A 19,471-nucleotide genomic window follows, 5' to 3' on the forward strand; every position below is an offset into this window, starting at 1 on the left:
ACATTCAAATAATAGCATTTTTAATTCTGGAGAGCTCAAGGTTCTCCGCAAAAGAAAGATATGCTGTGCTTCTCCTTTTACAAATGTGGTAGTGGAAGTCCAAAGAAAGAAATTGTCAAGATCCAGATTCCTGATTAATCTGGAAAAAGAAGAGAGCCAAACCTCAAGAGAGCCTCCTAATGATGGGATTTCCATGCTTCCCATCTCCATAAAGGTTTCCTTTCTTGTGATACTTCCCAGTGTGCGCCCACAGCTCCATCTATGGGATTACATTGTGTAGGAGTTGGGTTTTGCTAAGTAATCCCGCTGTCACCACTGCCGCTTCTTCTCCCTCCATGGCCCGTACATAAGTCCATATAGATAATTCATGGCTCACAGGTGGGACTGCTGTGTCTGCTGCACAGGGTCATGCAGCAGGACATGGATGGCACAGATGCAGCTTTTGCGGGGAAGAGTGAGAGGGGAGTCGTTAGTGGAAATCTCTGCCTGATAGGGCTGTTTTGGTCAAAGAGGTGCCTCTGCTGCCTCTCCAGAGATTTGACATTGCTAAAACAGGGAAACGCAGGCAAACCCAGTATTGATGTCAGTCCCTCTGAATGATGAATACGGTGGTGTACGCCCTTTTACAGTGATCTTAAGTCTAACCAGACCTTCCATTCCTAATTGGCATTATTTTTGAAAGGTCACTTTAAAAAGGCAGGCAAAATGTAAATACCAATCATTAAGCACTGAGGGTCATGCCAGTATGCTGGAGTGAGGGAAAGCACTGGAAAAAGATGAAAAGTACTCTCTGCCTTTTAAAGACAGCTGGGCAGTCAGTGAGGGATTTTGAGGTATTTGAACTTTAAAATTGACATGATGGCTGGGATGATTTAACACTCATCATTAATTTAAACCATAGAATTTAATTTAAAAAGTACTTTGTGAGAAAAACAAAGGATGAGGGAATTCATCTACGGGCTGCCACCTGTCTGTGTCACTGTGAGTCCGGCCTCATGCTCCTGACAATAACTGGAAGGATTTGCTTTAGTGGGTTGAAGGTTCAGTTTAGAGTAGGGTAGATGGAGTGTGTGGGAAGAGCATTTATTCAAACTCCGTGGGCTTTTGAAAAATAGCAGTGAGAGAAGTATCTGGTGAGGCTGTCAGAAGTACTGTGCTGTGCAGAGCTCTGCCATGTTCGGGGAGTCATGTCTCTTGCTTTGGAACGAGGAAGGGGAGCTGTACAAACCAGCTGTGTGTGCGAGAGGAGGGGGAGTGGTCTTTGCTCAGCCAAACAACATGAAATGTATTCTGCAAACATGCCACAGGAGAAAAGTCCATCTGCTCCTGCTACAGGCCAGGAAGAGAAGTTTCATCATTTTTTGGTTAGTCTGCTGGTATTATTTAAATAAAGCTGATATTATTTAAATAAAACTCTCAAACTTTTGAATAAACTGTGATTTATATGCCTTGTATTACTAAAGAGCCAAGCAGCTGAAGCCTTTTATGTGCCCCTTTTCCCACTACTTACTTTCTCTATGCTTTGATCAGCTACATTTGGCAAGGCTTAAAAAACTCCCAAAAGTTTCTGAGAAAATAAGGATGTTTCATCCTAGATGCTGGAAGCTGCTCAGTCCCCTTTGGAAATGTGCAATTTTAACTTCAGTGAAAACTCCAAACCCACAACATTTGCCTACTTAATTTCTTATTGACCTTCACCTCCACAGTTCCCCACCCTCTGGCACATTTTGAGTTGTGAATTAACTTTCATGTCTGAGCTGAAGGACTGAAGAAATCCAATTCCCATTTTAAAGCTTTTTCCCAGCAGCCTTTCCACTTTATCTAGTTCAGCTGTATAAGAAGTACAGGAAGGATGGCAAGTCATCACCTGTGTGCAGGTATCCTGTGTTAGTTTGGTTATTTTGAATACCGCATTGGGCAAATAACACTTCCTTAGTAAACCCACTCACTACTTAATTTGGGATAACTTTGTAAAAACTCGTTGAAGAAGAAACACCTGCCAAGATGGTGAGGTCTAGGATTTATTTTTACTTAAGAATTTCAGGTCTTTCATTTTTGAAGACCTCATTATGTGAAAACACCAAGGAGGGCCTTGTGTCAGAAAATTAACTTCTGATAGTAGTGGTATCTCAGAACATAAAATTCCAATTAAAAATCTAAATGGTGCTGGAGAAATATTTTTAAAAGCTGCAAGCCCCTTCTAGGGTAGTTAGCTGTCTTTGTTTATGTATGTGTATATATGCATATGCCTTGAGACTGTTGCTGTCTCCAACTAGAGAAGAAAAGCAGTGTGACTGGTGCATGAGCGTCCTAATAACTGTCCCTAAAAGGTGAAGTCTTGCTGCTGCTGCAAGGGAATCAGTCTGAAGGAACTCCAGATTTACTTTGTGTAAAAAGGTTGAAGTGATCACACAACTACTGATTCCAGAAAATAGAAAAGTACTTCTCCTGTACAACTTAGTGAGTGATTATAAAAACAATACTCTACTTACACTTTCCAGTAGCTTAAAATGTGTCAGGTGTTACTGATTTAAATGCATTCATCAGCATAGCAGTTCTGAAGATGAAAGCAAAAATTAGTCAGGAACTCTGCTCAACTCTTAGGAATTAAGTACATTGGCATATATATGTCCCAGAAAACATGTTTTGTTTCCCTTGGGTGTTCACAAGTATGGTTGAAGCTCTCCTGTGCTAGGACACTGAAGGATGTATTTTGTTTGTGTAATACACAAAAATGGGGACTGAATTGGTTGCTATGCTTCACTGACCACTTCGAAGAACGCAGACCCTGATTGTTTAGTTGGTTTGACAGAATTTTTATAACATGTTTATTGTGGAAAACTACATATCACAGGCTTTCCAGCAGCAGCACTCATCTGCGTTCAGGGTGCATTATGCTACCGCAAACAGCCAAAGCCTGACAAGTGAGTCTGCCCCAAAACAACAACGTACTTAATACTTCTGGTTTTTTTCTTCCTTTCCGCTTCGGACTTCTGAGCCTTTAGGATGTGCTGTTTTGTGAGGTTTTGCTGTAGCCACAAGGTCTAGATTTAACAGAAGTCAAGGTAGTTGATTGATGGCAACTCCTTCCAAGAGCTGGAGCTTTTAGTGAGAAGCCTAAACAAAACCAGTGCTTGTCTGCAGGAGAAATGGGACTGTCACACACCCAGCCATACCTCTGGGAGAGCATCCTTGCCCCCCTCGGAAGCTCTGGCCTTCAAATTTTTTGTAAATAAAAAAGCGAATTATCACAGAATCTTAGGGATTGGAAGGGACCTCGAAAGATCACCTAGTCCAATCTAGGAGGAACACCTAGATGAGGTTACACAGGAAGGCGTCCAGGTGGGTTTTGAATGTCTCCAAAGGAGACTCCACAACCCTCCTGGGCAGCCTGTTCCAGTGCTCTGTCACCCTCACTGAGAAGTTTCTTCTCGAATTTAAGTGGAACCTCTTGTGTTCCAGTTTGAACCCACTGCCCCTTGTCCTACTGTTGTCACTGAGAAGAGCCTGGCTCCATCCTAATGACAGTCACCCTTTACATATTTATAAACATTAATAAGGTCACCTCTCAGTCTCCTCCAAGCTAAAGAGCCCCAGCTCCCTCAGCCTTTCCTCATAAGGGAGATGCTCCACGCTCTTAATCATCTTCATTGCCCTACGCTGGACTCTCTCCAGCAGTTCCCTGTCCTTCTTGAACTGAGGGGCCCAGAACTGGACACAATATTCCAGATGCCGTCTCAATTATGGCCCACTCCCTCTGCCCGCAGCCCACCCCCACTCTCTCCTCCCCTCAGGCGTCCTCCCTGTTTCCAAGAGAGGGGGAAACACCACATCCCCGACAGAGCACTGGAACAGGCTGCCCAGGGAGGTTGTGCAGTCTCCTTCTCTGGAGACATTCAAAACCCACCTGGACATGTTCCTGTGCGACCTCACCTAGGCGTTCCTGCTCCAGCAGGGGGATTGGACTAGATGATCTTTTGAGGTCCCTTCCAACCCCAAACATACTGTGATACTCCCTCACGACCGGACCGCTGGGCGCTGCGACCGGCGGCCGACGCTGCCTCAGCCCTTGGGGCGGGAGCCGTGGCGCGGAGGGGTTAAGGCGGGAGTGTCGCGGAGGAGCGGCTGCCGGCGCTGTACACGCCCCCGGGCGTGCCCGGTCCTCCCGCACCGCCGCGGCCGCCCCGAGCCCACTCAGTGCCGTGGCCGCTGGGCTGTCGCTTGTGCGGCCGGTCGGCGGGACTCTAGCTGCGTGTGGCGGGTACCGCTGAGGAGGAGGAGGAGCGGGAGGAAGGGCAGCATGCCGGGCAGCGACACGGCGCTGGCCGTGGACAGGACCTACTCGGACCCGGAGCGGCACCGGCGCCGCAAGACGCGGGTGAGGGCACGGGCAGGGCTGTCGAGGCGGCCTCGGTCCGGGGGTGAGGGTGGGGGGCCGCCGGGCTCTGAGGGGCAGCCGCCAACCTGCAGCTTGTTACCCAAGAGGTCCCTGTGTTTCCTACATTGTCTCTGTACATGGAAGTTTTTTAGCTGTGCTTTTTTTTTTTTTTTCCATATTCCTACTCTAAGTACGCTTTGGTATCAGAAAATGAAATTAAACTGATTGTTGACCTGACAGAAACCGATCTTCCCCCATAGAAACTAGTTGGAGGTGAGAGTAGTAACTTACTCACCAAAGTTAACAGTGCTGAGGATTTAATGAAGTGACTCAGTGTCTGGATCACACTGGTGGGTACCTGTTTTTGGTCCTGTTTCTGTTTAATAAACTGTGGATCATCAGGTGATTTCATTTAGCAACAGAGACTGATTATAGTTTCCTTCCTGAAGTTGCTTCCAAGAGGGCTGTGGCAGGGATGAAGATCAACAGAAAAAGTGTATCTGTGTGTGCTGGGAGTCAAGTAAGAATATACTGCATATCCATGATGTATGGCTTTATGGGACAGTTTTTCTTATAGTCTGCTGACAAGTTTGTCTTTATCTTACTATTTTGATGATTTGTTCATACAATAGCCATGTATAGGTAATGCTTATGATCCTTTCATATATTTAGTAGCCTTTGTGGTGAATGTCACACTGATGAAGGCAGTTGACTCTCCAGTTAATGCACAGATTTCAAATTCTTACTGAAATGCTTAGCTCAAACAAATGACTCTTTCTTCCTGTGCATTGCAGAAAGACATGAAAAAATGGTGGTTGCTCTGGCTGACTTGGGATGTCAGCAGGAGTTCTGTATTTTGTGCTGAGATCCTGCATGTAAATAAATGAGCTTTACAGTTTGAAGTGTAGGGATTAGCTATTTGTTAAGGAAAATGTTTTTGGGGGGAGAGTTCTTGTTTTGATTGGGTTTGCCTTTTTTTTTTTTTTTCCCTGTGCTGTACCTTAGCTGTTCTTTCCATCCTTCCAGCTCATTAATTGGCAGTGCTGGAAAAGAGATGGTGTGCTTCAGATTGTTGCTGCATAATGAAATGTTTTAAGAATAGGTAACCCTATACACTCAACCTTTACTACTGGAGTCTACAGTGCTCTTCACAGTGTAAGCTGGGTGCACATACTAGTCGTAAGCCAGTTAAAAATTGTATGTGTTTACTTTGGGTTTTCTCTTCACAAGTTGAACTAAGTAGTTTTCCTTCATTGTTCTTGCTATAAGAATAATGTGCTCCATAGCCTGCTGCGGCCATGGAAGAAAGTTGCATACCTTCAAGGATGATTTTTGGTATGTTTGAGAGTTAAACCTGAAGCCTCCACTCTGTAGTCTAGATGATCTGCTTGAAAGCATGAAGTATCAGGGCTAACATGCAATATTGTGTATTGTACTTGTGTGTTGAAAAAGTTAAAAAAAATCTCATCCTTAAGAAATTTTTATGAAAACATTGTGCTTCTGTCTGATTTTGGGTTTCTTTACATCAGGATCAGCCTGCCCCTTCTTTGACCGTAAGAACTGGAAATACATCTCCGTAACAAGTTTGTAGAGTTGTATGTAGTTATATTGCTTGAGGTTTTGGTTTTACAAATTGTGTGTCAGATATCACAGAACTTGTAATATAATTGCTAGAGGTACTAGCAGCAGGTTGTATATTCCATATGATGGCAAGAGCTAGCATTAAATCAATTTGTGCTTATTCCAGACAAACAGGATTTTTTCCTGGGTAAATTGCCTGGATAACTGCAACATTCCTCTTACTGCTTTAACCAAGGGTATGGAAATGGTCAGGCACTGGAGGAGCAGTAAGTGGTGATATTATGTAGGAAAGAGGCGAGAAAGCAGAATGCTGTTTTTCTTTTAGAGACTGAATAGAAAGCATCAAAGCAGCTGGAATTAAAGCTGCCATTCCCAGACACTAATGGAGAAAAGCTACGCAGAGCATGAACACAGCAATACAGAGCTGATGGGAAGGTACTCAGAAAACCTGAACAAACCAGAGGGACTTGTTTGTGTGAAGGGAGTCTTGGAGTTGGTTTTGTCAGCAGGATAGGGACAATGTATAGTAAGTAGGGTGAGATACATTTAATAAAGCCTGGGGGAAAGAGAGGTGTCAAAGTAGTTGTTGGATCTCATAGTCTGTAGAACGTAGGCTAGCGAGTCTAGTTTTTGGGTGGGCAGGTTTTGAAAGACTTCTCTATCCTATAGGTTACTGCCTGTGTCTTTCACATTCATCTAAGGACTTCTCTGACAAGAAAGTGAAGCCTTCTCTATGGGCAGGCAAGACGACTGTTCCAAAATTGCAGCTGCATATATGATAGGAAAGCATCACCCAATTCAGTTTGCAGAAGTGCTAGAACAACTTACTGTGAATATAGCCTTATGAGTTTGTAAATGGTAGAATCTGAGGGGAAAAGGATTTTACAATTTCTGCTGCAGCTAAAGAACTCCTTCAAGGAAGGCAGCAGGTCTCTTCAATACCTTATTTGAGGCCCTTTGAAGCATAAGATATCCTGAGCTCTGCTAACAACTCTCCAATGAAGCATATATCACATTTTGTGTGAAGTTCCCAGGGCCTGAAAGAGATAAAACACTTTAATGAAAAACAGCAGAGTCGTTCTTAGTATGGGGGGAGTTATTGCTATCTAAGGAGGCCAAGTATTTTGAGGGAGCGGCAGGATTCCTGTTCTCTTATTTGGACGAGTCACAAGAGAGCCAAGCTATGCTGTGCACAGCAGCACAGAGTGAGGCATAAAACTGCTATTGCTCATAATGTAATGGTATCAGTGTTTTACAGTTTTGGTATTATTTGGTGGGTATAGATTTACAGCCATGTGGTTATCTTGGTTCTGATAAATCATCCACCACTAGCTTTAAGAAGGGTGCCCTTCCAGGGCACTTTGCTGCCTCTCCTTGTTAATGGTATTTGGTTGCTATAATCTGGATTACTGCAGCTTGCTCAGGTGCCGCAGATGGAATCAATGTGGACAACGAGCTGTGCAAAATGTTTCACTGTGCCTTTCTTAGAGCCACTTGTTGCAGCTTCACTGCGCTTCACATCCACCGCTAGTCAGTTCTGCAATGCTTTGAAAACTAATCCAAATCTGTCAAAATCAGGATCCAAGACATAAAGTAAGACAAGATTTGGGAACAAGGGTTGCATTTTAAGCTGTCATGCACCAAGTGCTGTTCTTGCTGGAATATGTAGCTTGCAAGATAGCTTAATAGTGTCATGGTGATTTCTTAAGGGACTTTTTTTTTTTTTTTTTCAGTGAGTAGTGTGGGGGACTAGAGGTGCTCAGATTCTGTTTACACTGTGCTTCTTAGTCCATGCAGAGATCTGTGCAACTGAAACTAACATTCTCGATGCTCAGACCAGCTTGGCTATGTTAACTTTTGCCTCACTGTGTTGACTTCTGCTTCTAGAGCATTATGTCAGGACTACCTTTCAAGGCTCTGTTAAAGCAGTAATCTCTGAATGCTCACTAGGTTGTCTTATTTAGACCTCAGAAACCTGTCTACACTTTTTTTTCCTGCTGATGATCAGGGAATTGCTCTTTACTCTTGATCTCTTACCCCTTACAGTACAACAATCCTCCACATTTCATCGGAATTATAAATTTATATGGATGGATTTGTAGGAGAAAAATCCTCTTCTAGTACAACTAAAACATGTGAGTTCCTTTACTGCATGCCATCAGAAATCTGTGCAGTGATATCTTTTAACAAGTACCAGATGCAGGAATCCTAATTATGTAATTTCTTACACGTTGGAGCCTATTCAGAAATTTCCTTTATTAGTGGTAGACTTATATTTGAAATGATAAGAATTCTTCCTTTATTTAAAAACAAAACTTACCTGGAGCAGATGTGGTTTATTTATTAACAATTAGAGAATCTGAATTTCAATCTTCTTGTGCTTTCAGCCTTAGTTTGTGAGAATAGCAGTAGATTCAGTGTTTTGTGGATGAACGGGTTCTTGCGTTATCACACACACACACAAGCTTACATTAAAAAGAGAATCCAGAAATCCACTTGGTTTCTAGTAATGAAAAATCATTCTGTGGAAACTCTTCTCTCTTATGACCCCTCCCATTCATCTTGTCTATAATCGAGGCAGTCTTTTTAATAATCTCTCCTCATATAGAAGTCTTTCTAAGCCTTTAATCACTTTCATCATCTGTCCTTGGATTCCCTTTATTTCTTAAAATCTTTACTGTGTTTAGAGGAAATAACATAAAGGGACCTAGAAGGATTAAAACAAACAAACAAACCAAGCCAAACAACTGAAACAACCCCAAAACAAACCAAACAAAACCTCACTCAAAACAGAAAAAACATCCTACCCACGCTTTAGGGAGAAAGGGAGATTTAATCTCTTGGCATCCCTTTAAATGCAAATGTCACCATAGAAGAAATGCTTATTCTGGGCTTTTGTGACTTGTAACCAAACCTCCAGATATTTTGTGCTCGAAGAATTTATGCACGCTTTTCCCACAGTTCCCTCATGTTTTGACAAGAGATGAAGATAATTTGATGAGACGGAATATTGTTAAGACCTCCAGGCATTGGTTTTAAATCCATGGTGTATCTAGAAACGTGTGAAACCTGTCAAAGAGTAGGCTGTGTGATGCAAGAGTATTGGGAGTAAGAGAGGGAAGCCACAATTGTCATGTGAACCTAAAAAGGCAGATTAACTGGTTACAACTGAAGAAAAGCCTGGTTTGTTCATGTAAAACAGTAATCAAGTTTTGATTATTTTGTCATGGCAGAACTGTTTGGAAAACTTGTAACTTTTTTTCCCAGTGCTGGAAATGAATGTTTGGAAGTTTACAAGGCTGGTATCTTTTGTTAATACACTTTGAGGTTTGGGGATTAAATACATCTAAAAGCTAAAGGTCAGTGTTAGGTGTAAGTTGTTGTCAAATGAAATAAAGGGGGAAATTGTTGCTGTATGCCTTAGCATAGTAGTGCTGTGCTCCCCTGATCCTGCAAGGTCAACCTCTTTGGTAGAATTATAAGCCATAAAGGTTGTTTTTTCACCCAATCCATATTTTCCCTTCCAACCCAAGAAGACAGTTTTAAACAGTAAGTAGAAGTGGGGATGCATGTTCTTTTCAAGGTTTAAGCTGATTATTAGGTTTGGAAGTTTTATACTTAGAGCTTTCATATTTTCATACCTGGAGAATTAATGTCTCTGAAGATTGTACAGTGTTTTCTTTACTTAGCTATGCTTTTGATTCATCCTTATTGCAGCGAATGGTATTGCTTGCAGGAATAGGGCATCTCTTACCACCTTTTGAAACATTAGGTATGTTTTTAAAAAATGGTCACTCAGTGAAAATCACCAACCTTCTGGTTTGCTTTCTTTTTCAAGGACGTGTAATTGTCCTTCTGTCAGGTTGCCAGTGGTGATGTAGAGGGATGCCAACAGCTCTAGATCCCTAGCTTGCTTATTGTCAGCATCTCCATAGGTAAGCCTTTAAGGTTTTGGCTGGATTTGATGTCTGACATTGTTCAGGCTAAAAAGATTGCCACTGCCTGTTGTTCAGTTTTAGTTGTTTTGGCACCGTTAGTGAATGTGCAGCTTTCATCTTCACCCCTGCAATGAGTGTGGTTTTAGGAAAGACCCGTGTGGGAGACTAGATTCTATGTAGTGTTGGGGAATGGTGGAACATAATTCTTGCTTTTCGTTTATTCAGATAGAGAAACTTTGTTAAAGAGCATTTACTATTGCTAGTGAGAGCTGCAGATATAATATCTTGACTATTGCAAGTTTTCTGCTCTTCCCTTAGTCCACAGTAGGAGTGGAGGATTAATATGCAAAGCTGAAAATAAACATGATGTTCTGAAGCCTTGACATATGGGACCTGGTGTGCAACTGGGATGGCTTGTGGCTGTGCAGCTAATATTTCTGAGATGCCGAGCAAGTGAAAACTCCTCCAAGGCAGTTTTTTTTTTTGTATCATTTTACATAATATATGCTTTAATTTAGGGACAAGGATGAGAGTGTGGTGATGTCTCTACCGGCTGAGGCAGTGAGTTGCGAGTTGTGATACTGTTACTGTAGAAAGCTGAAATAAGGCTTTTTGTTTTCAAAAAAATTCCAGAAAATTCCAGAAAAGCATAGTAATATTAGCAGCTGCTTGACTTCATTGTTGTTCTATTTAGGTGTTGCAACTGGATAAAATTCCAGAGGGCAGAAGTTATGGAAACCACTGCTATTAGTATTTTCTTAGTTACCTCTGTATTGCACACTGAGACTGTGGTGTACTTAATGGACCTTTACTGTAAAATATTTGGCCTCAATTCTAAATATTTCTCAGTTAACCATTAGTATAGTAAACACCTTTTCTTTGGTTTACCTCTTTGTGTACAGTTTGGTAACAGTTACCTTCCTTTGTAAAGTTTTGTTTCAGTAGCTCTGTATGAAAAAGTTACATGGGCGTGCAAAGAATTAACACTTTGCTATTGAATTAAAATAAAAATGTGATCCAAGTTGTCCTGAATCCATTGGAATATTTTGATTGATACCAGTGGCCTGCAGAATCAATCCAAGATGAATTAGAACAGCCTTATGGAAAATTCTCTGTGTTCTTTACAGAATGGTAGATGCTACTTCCAGTTTGTATTATAGTCTCATCCAGCTTAAAGCAGGATGGTGTAGGTGAGTTTTCATCTTTGTTTTTGTTTTGTAAATAAATGCTTTTGTAGTGGGTTTGCCTAAAAGTCTCTGAAAACCTGTTTCATTTCCTGGCAAAGGTTGTGACAAAAAGAGCAGCCTGTGTGTGTTTGTATGTTTGTGTGTATATTTAAGGATTGCAAAAATTTAACACTGTGATTATCTGTGTCATGTGATTTTTTTTTTTTTGGGGGGGGTGGGGTGGGGTGGTTAAAGTTAATAGGACTGTGGCTTTCAAAAAGGCTATTTGCATTTAGAAGATACTAGTCATTGGCCTTTCAAGTAATAAATAAGATTTTCTCTTTTTTTCCTGTTGACTTGCTAATCCTGTGTTTAAAACAAGGCTTTTCAGTTGATGAAGCATTATGGTGGAAGTTGGTGTTTTAAAGATAGAGAAGACTGCAATGCTCTGAAGTCTGTTTGTATGCACAGGAGGTGTTGATTTATAAGGTGAGACAAAGCCTTGCACAGAGCTGGTGGAAGTGTAAGTCCTCCGTTCTTAAGAAACACCTGATATTGCCTCCCACCACCAAAACAGCAAGTGACACAGCTTACAGGAAACGACAGGAGTCAATGCTTTGGGGCTGTAGATTATTAGTTTTTAAATCTAAGTGAATTTCTAAGTGGGCTTTCAGTGCTACACTACAAGAATTACTGTGACAGGAAGAGAAACCTGGTTAGGGTAAGCTGATGTAGCAAGTTTCTCTGGTTTTACAGCATTCACTCTTCCTTTTATTCCAAGTTATTCCAGTGCATGTAATACAGAAATTACAATTAAGCTAGTCTCATTGTTCAAAAGTAAAATGATATAAATATGCAGAAAATGTGCAGCTTTATACCCACATGTCTGTACAGGTGAGTGACGCCCAAAGACCAAACTGACAGACCAATTAGAACTGACTCTTCACGTTTTTTTAATTGAGGGCAGTACAGCTTACTAGGATACTATATTGTAAGTGTGCTAAGGACTTCTGAGGATTCACTGCTTCACCTTCACTTTCTAGGAGATAAGTTTAAGCCATACAGGAGGTGGCTGTTGGACTCAGTGGCCATTGACCGCGTTTTGGATTACTGTAGACAAGCAGCTTTGGTGGAACACTGCAGACACCTGCAAGGAAAAGTGGAAGCTCCGCAACCAAGTAGGATCAAACCCAGTACTATTCTCAAAGAGACATTTAGTATTAGAAAAACTAAATGAACATATTTTGTTGAGTGAGAGTTGCTTAGATCAGATGTGAGGAATTCTTCTTAGTTAAGGAGGGCTAGAGAAGACTTTTGACTACGCACGCATTCACAGCTTCTCCTCCTGTCTGCAGCGTTGCGGGTTGCCACCTTCACCCTGCCAGCTTTCCCCCAGCTTCTCAGAGCTATCTGGTATCAAATCCCTAGCATGGGGCTCCTTCACACCCACTGTGGTCATCTTATGCTCACGGATTTTGCACCCCCCCCAGTGCCAAGCTGCCTCACTCCCTGTCCCAGGGCTGAGGGGCAGGGGAAGTGTGTGGGTGTAACTGGGCAGCTCTCAGCAGCTTTTGGCCATGGCCAGGACAACAGTGAGGAATGGAGACAACAGAGGTGGGACTTCACATGTTCTATCCACACTGGAGTCACTTTGCTCCCACTTCTTTTATTTTTTTTTGAGAAGTGGCTAAATGCTGTAGGTGCTGTAAGTGAAACACAGAATTCTATCTGCGCTAAATTTTGAATGTACTAGTCTGGAGCCTCTGAATCTATGCTTTGATATTTGTGCTGTATGTGGATACTGAATTATCAGTGTCAATAGTATCATACCAGTGTCAATATATTATAATTATTTTATTATAATAAAATACTGTCATCCTATGTAAGTCTACAAGAAACATGGGTTCAAATATGAAAATTATAGTAACTAGGAAAGGACAGGAGAAATGCTTCTTGGTGTTAGGGGTGGAGCACACATTTAAAAAAGCGAAGGAAGAAAAGGTGATAAAATATTGTTAACATGGCAGTGACTTAATACAGTAAAAACATTAAGCAAGTAGTGTAGATTGCTCCTGTGATATATCTTTTTGTTAAGGCGTCTTGTTGAAGGAAAGCTTTGTTAAATGCTGGAACCCTTTCTTCTCATACCTGCCTCAATTCCACCATTTACCAATAACCTTCTGATACATTGGGTTATGAAGAAGATGCATCCTGTATCTCATGCCTTTGGATCCCCTTTGGTCTGGTAAAATGAACTTGACAGCACTTCTTGAATTATATAACTGTCTTTTTGTTTGTTTGTTTGTTTTTAAGCCACTAAGAAGATTTTGTGATGTGTTGAAGTAAGTGTGAAAAATGTGGATTTGTCTAGAATCAGGCTAACAATTTGTACCAGAGATCAGGGCTAATTTTCTTGTTTCCTTTCTCAACTCCACACAGATTACTTGAAAATATAATAAAATGCTTCAGTACTTGGTGTTAGTCCAATTACTGATGCATGTGTGCAATATGGGGGTGTGTGGCTTTTACTATGTTAGGAATCTTTGTTTTACTAGAGGTTTTGGCAGGAATAACACAATTCTGTCTCATGGTTGTCCCTGATGTTTGTTACCAGATCAGCAGAGTATCTCTTCACATCGTTGGGCTTCTGGTTTCTTTCTTCCCCCTTTGCCTACTATGTCCAGAAAAAGTGGTTATCTTTGTTCATTCCCCCCCGCCCCCTATCTTATGGAAGAAATCTGGTTACATCTTGTCACATGTAACCGGTCCTTTTGTGGAGCAAATTACACTATTTCAGTTTTGATGAACAAAAGAAGGATGGCAGCCTGCTCCTAATAGAAGAGTTAAGGGGTTATTCTTAGGAGTCTCTTTTAAAGCCAGGTATTAAATGGCATCAGACTGATTCAGGCTCCTGTTGCCCTAAAAGGGGTCCAGAGGGTTGACAGGGAGTTTGCCATGTTCCTAAGTTGGTATCCTGCTCAGCTTTTTGTGAAGATGTATACAGTGGAACCCTTTCCTCCCATATGAATTCATGCAATGGGTGATACTTGGGCCCTTCAGAAATACAGCATCATCGCAGAGAGGTGCCTGAAGAGGGCCTGTGATCTGTACAAGAATTATGCTACTTCTGTCCTGTGCAAGAGGGCTGAATTTGGCAGGCTTTTGTACCAGAGGCATGGGGCAGCTGCGGAATGAGAGAGGGCGTCGAAGCATTTATTAACAAGACTTGAGGAAGACTTAAGAGTGAAGACAGCGAGAGCTTAGACAGTCAGTGAGAGTTTCTCTTCTGTTTGCAGTAGGTATATGAAGAAATTCTGAGACTGTCCTTGTTTGGCCTTTGTGTGTTTTGTTCCCATAAACTGTATGGATTTGGTCATAAGTAATTTGCCTTGGGAAGTGCCAAGGAGCATGACTGTCTGTAAGAGCTAGATGCTTACTGGTAAAGGAGATGGGCCATTATCAGGTCATTCTGTTGTGTCTTTCCAGCATGAATGCCTGTGGTATTCTCTCTCTCATGCACAGAGAAATCCTATCGAGCAAATCCTCTATTTCTGATATTTATGAAACCGGCTTCCTATGGATTTCTACCTGAGGGGCATCCCTGTGTCTTGCAATAGAAATTTAATGTAGAAAAAAGATGCACCTTTCTTTACTGTGCATTTTGGTTTTTGCCTTCAAGGAATTCTTTTTTTTTCTCCTTTTTAACAAGGAACTGGAAGGTCTTGGATTGCAATTGCATTCAGGAGGTCGAGTAAGACATCAGCTGACAAAGATCGATTGGAAAGTGATCAAGTGGAATCTCTAGTGACATTCATAAATCTTGGTGTCAAGCTTTTGTTCGTGATTTGTTGAGGCCAGAAGCTATTATGTTCTTTTAGGTTTGGGAAGCTGGGCTTTGAGCGTAGTAGCTTACAAATTGTTCTTTCACAAAATGTTTTGACCTATGTTGCCACTTTTCATGGATACTTTGGGTGGGATTTCTCATTTACTAGTGAATATCTACACAGCATTGTAGCATATATGTGAACTGCTTTTCAATTTTGAAGAAGTACTCTTACAGTGAAGATACACCCGCTTGTGATGTTTTGAAATAGCCTAGCCCTTGTTTCAGCTGTTCTTGTTTGGACTTGAGAGAGTCAATTAGAATAATTTTTGTGTGCTCTGTGTCATCATGTGGTGTGGCACTTAATGTCAGAGAAGGTTGATGTCCTATGTTTTTGCAATGAAGCCTAGAGCAGTGGTGACAGTGTTAGCCTAAGGCTCTGGTGATGTGGGTTCAGGCTACTGGGGCAGCTTTCAGCCATTGTGTAATGATGGGAGTCATTTAATTTCTCTGAAGAGAGTCTGACCTCTGAAAACGTGCACACTGGGGAGAGGATAAATACTGTGAAGGATATGTATTTCAGAATCATTAGCCATCTGGGTGGATACTTAAAACAAACAAACAAACAAACAAAACCTTTGACTTTTTTTTTTTTGAGATCCAAAAATGCCCAGTGGGTGCATGTTCCTGCTTTTCACGTCAGGCGGATTTTAAGATTAGCTGCCATAGGGGTTTCTTCCTCCCAAATTGTAAGCGTTTGAAATTGGGCATTTGCTCTTAAAGTAGTTCTGTAGGGCAAGCTCTGTAGCCGAGAGGGGTACAGCTCTTGTAGGTGATCTGTCTGATCTCTCTTGATTTGGTAGAAGCTTAGAGGTTTAAACTAAATCACACAAAGGTGGGCATCTGAAACTGGGTGAGGCTAAATCCAGTCTATGCTGCTTTGTGGCAGTGGATATTGCAGATGCTGCATAAAAGATGCAAGTTTCACCACTTTTCATGTATTATAGAAATAGATGTATGTACTGAATATCTAGGCGTTTGTGCCAAGTCAGCTTTACTCTGGAGTGGAACTTGAAGTTCTTTTGATTAGGCAGAAAAGCAAAAGGCTTTTCTGGCTCTCCCTTTTGCACAATCCATTCTTAATATTACTGAATCTTCATTTAACTTATGCATAACTGTTCTGTTTTAGGATATTTTTTTTTTCTTTTTACATTTGTCTTTTGCCAGCTTTGCCATTATGCATGGAAGCCATTGGTCTCTGCTCAGAAATTTGGCAGTACAGCATGTTACCTTTCCATTCTTTTCTCTGTTTTGGCTCTATTATGATTATCATAGAGTGTTACTGCTGCAAGTGCTGTACAGAAATTATTTTGTGTAGTTAGGCCAGAATTAAATTGTGGAAAGGTTGCTTTTTTTGTTGTTGGTTGGTTTGTTTGTTTGTTTTTCTAATAGAGGAAGAAGGGTGAAAAAATACCGATGTGTGACTTGGAAAGAAGGAAAGTAATCTTAAGTTTACCTTATTGTTACTGCAAGAAAGTAAAAGATTGCTTCTGTAAATCTCTAGGGCTCTTATTACTTCTGATAGCTGCATGTGCTTCTGATAAGGTTAAGTTTGACAGTGTTTTGCACTTTTTAAGTGGTGCACGGGATTGGAATTAGGCTGATACTGTGTTCCATGTGTCATCTCGTGGGAGACTTGAGGTTATGAGACTGCTCTTAGGGCATTCCCATCAACTGTGCCCTGCTTTGGGATAAACCAGCAGCAACACGTGGTAATTTCAGTATGCAGGGATTAGGCCTTCTGCAGATGCTATTTGTAATAGTTTTATTAATGAAAAGTGGCAATTATGAACTTTTAGCATGTCAGTAAGTAGTCAGAAGGAGACAAGCTTTTAGTGTTAGAACTGGGAGCACATAACCACAGTGTGAAGTATTTGAATTGTCTTGTTATAGGTGTTGCTGATGGGAAAAAAAATGAAAAAAGTTATTCTTTCAGCAAGGTGGGCATCACCAGGTTCAGAAATTCGAAACTTGATTTTTGTAAAGCCTAAGGCAGAAATTTATATAGGAGTTTTTAGGATGTGGAATTCTTTGTACGTAAACAGTACTACTTTGGGTTTGAAGTAAGCTACTTTTTTCAGTTCATTTTTCTATTGGTTTAAGGAGTTCATCTTGGCCTTGCCTATGTTACAGTGAAAGATGTACTGATAAGACATACTAGATAGTTTACTATTCCTCATGTGTCCATCAGACCTCAGTCTACCTTAACTTTTTCGACAGGTTCTGCCAATTAAAATTAATCCTCCCTAAAGTGCGGCAATCTAGTTTTCTAAGACTAAGCATAAAGTCATATAGTGTTTGAGCATATGCAGCCAGTCTTTACATCTTGACAAGAAGTGCTGTGTGGTGAGTTTTCAATGTCACTCTTACATGTTGTTTTTATAAGACTATGCCTAGAGAATGGCAAGTATTAGTGCTGCTGTGTTCATTTTGTAAAGTAGGTGTGGCTGAAAAAGAAGCCCATGTAGCACAGTGGCAGGGGTAGAAGGGTGAAGAAGGCTGAAGTTTGAGGTGGAAAGACTGTCTTGGAACAATACTGTTGTATTAAAGCATGTATAAAATTTGTACTCAGTGGCTCCAACAGGTCTATACTAGAGGCTGACTGAGCATATACGTAACTTATCTTGCATAAATCCTGGCTTTCCAAATACGGATGGTACTGTGACCTAATTCCTTTTAAACTTTTAGTCTCTATGAAGATCTTCTAATTTCCTCTGTTCCAGTCCTCGGAGTAAGAATGCGTTAGTTCCCCTTGTAAGTGCTGCTTCAGGATGATCTGTCAGGGAACTCCCCAGACTGCAATGTCTTCTTTTCAGAGTGTGCCCTGTAATCTTCAATGTGAAATTGCTTTTGCTATTCCTGAGTGGACATTTTGAAGAGAAAGGGGGAAAGGAGAGAGCTGCGGGAAGGAGGAAATTTCTGCCCTTTATCTACAGTGCTGTGGCTCAAATCACTGTCTGGGAGTTAAGGAATTTTGGGTCTGATGCTCATCACTCCTCAAGGGTAACCATGTAGTTAATATTTGTGCCTGCTTGCTTCTCATGGGTGGTATGTAGGGCGTTGCAGCGCTGGTCCCTGTTCCTGCAGACACGTAGCTTCTCTTGCCACTTGCTATAGCAATGAGGATACAAAGGTTGTTCAGCCTTATATAGTTGTTAGAGATGCTGATTGAGTGAACTTATACTGAAGTTGTTAATAGGGAAACTGAAATCTTAGCTGAGGACTTGTGTTAGAATGTCTGTCTTTAAAAGTGGAGAAAGTAATTTTATGTGTAAAACAGAACCTTCATACTGTTTTGGGTTTGTTTGTTTTTAATCACATTTATGTCTGATTATAGGAAAACAAAGGGCTACAATTAATATGTAGACTGCCTAGCAAGATAGCTTTAAAATGTCACATAGAGTTAAATTCACATTATTAATATCCCTTGCACATTGCAATAGACTCTTTAATTTCTATTTTTACAAATAAATTTCTCTCTGGTTACATCCAGTGTAACTTGCTAATTTTAGAAGTGTGAACTCCTCATAGTTTAGTGAGACAAAGTTTTAATAGCTGCCTCTGAATACTTATTTAAAACTTATTACTGTGTGTTTCTATGTAGGGCCAAATATGTTGCTCATGATGTTGCTCTTTTGGTGACCAACTGGCTGATGGACTGTTAAATACGTACTTTTATTAAAGTAGGGTTAGTGAATTGGAAATGGGAATAAATTCTCATTACAAGATTATTTTGATCAGTTTCATGTCTTAATATCCTGAATCATCCTATCAGGGTGTTCTAATGCTACGGAGTTATAATTGACTTGGAAGTATTGTATTTAAACTGAGGTTTTGAAATTTTCATGTAAGGGGCAGTGAACTTGCCATATATTCTACTAGCCAACATATGAAGCAATATCTTTATTTTTTGTAGTAATTATTCTTTTTGCTAAATTTGGGGAAGCTTTAATTTTAGAAGGGTAGTGCCTGGTACCTTCCAGTGCTGTGATTAACATACTTAGAAGATTCAGTTCTCAGTGCTCAGAGACTTGTGATAAAGTTGCGTCATTCTCTGAAATGCCTTTTCCTCCTGGGGTAGACAAGCCTATCTGCTGTCATTATCTTTACAACAGCAATAAGATTTAGGAGACAGTCATGTTAACAAAGGTACAAAGTGTCCTCAATGCAACAGCTCATTTCCAAATACACAAACCCCATAGCATTGTCACAGCAGATGCGCTTGCTTTTTTGAATGCTGAATGCTCAGAAGTATTCCTTAGGCTAGTGCTATGCTCAGCTTTCTTCTGCCTGAGCAGGCTTTGCATTGTTTATTCAGCCCTTTGTCATTTTAGAAAGGGAGGATGACTTTTTTTTTTTCAGAAGTGAACAAATTGGCAGTGTGAAAATATTGCAATGTTCTGATATTTGAACTTCCCAGAAAACACACTCCTATTTTTAATCTCCTTCTTCTGAATTATGTCAAGTCATCCCCCTGTTCCCAACAAATAATGGTGTCTTTATAAAGCTCTTTTTCTGGCAAGGT

The 19,471-nt window shown here is 40.9% G+C and overlaps 1 protein-coding gene across 3 annotated transcripts in view; it reads left to right on the forward strand.

Annotated features, from left to right (window-relative positions):
• TMCC3 (transmembrane and coiled-coil domain family 3) overlaps positions 1 to 19,471 on the forward strand; it is a 99,738-nt gene that overhangs the window by 48,044 nt on the left and 32,223 nt on the right. Inside the window, exon 1 of one of the 3 annotated variants that reach the window (XM_082047313.1) lies at positions 4,232 to 4,378. The exons of the other annotated variants lie outside the window; for them this stretch is intronic. Within the exon in view, the coding sequence (XP_081903439.1) occupies positions 4,301 to 4,378 (78 nt within the window). The 5' untranslated portion in view covers positions 4,232 to 4,300. Of the gene's footprint in view, positions 1 to 4,231; positions 4,379 to 19,471 lie in introns of those variants that run through there. 3 annotated transcript variants of the gene reach the window in all.

This window comes from Streptopelia decaocto (genome assembly GCF_964273445.1).
Source record: "Streptopelia decaocto genome assembly, chromosome: 1".
Classification (NCBI taxonomy): domain Eukaryota; kingdom Metazoa; phylum Chordata; class Aves; order Columbiformes; family Columbidae; genus Streptopelia; species Streptopelia decaocto.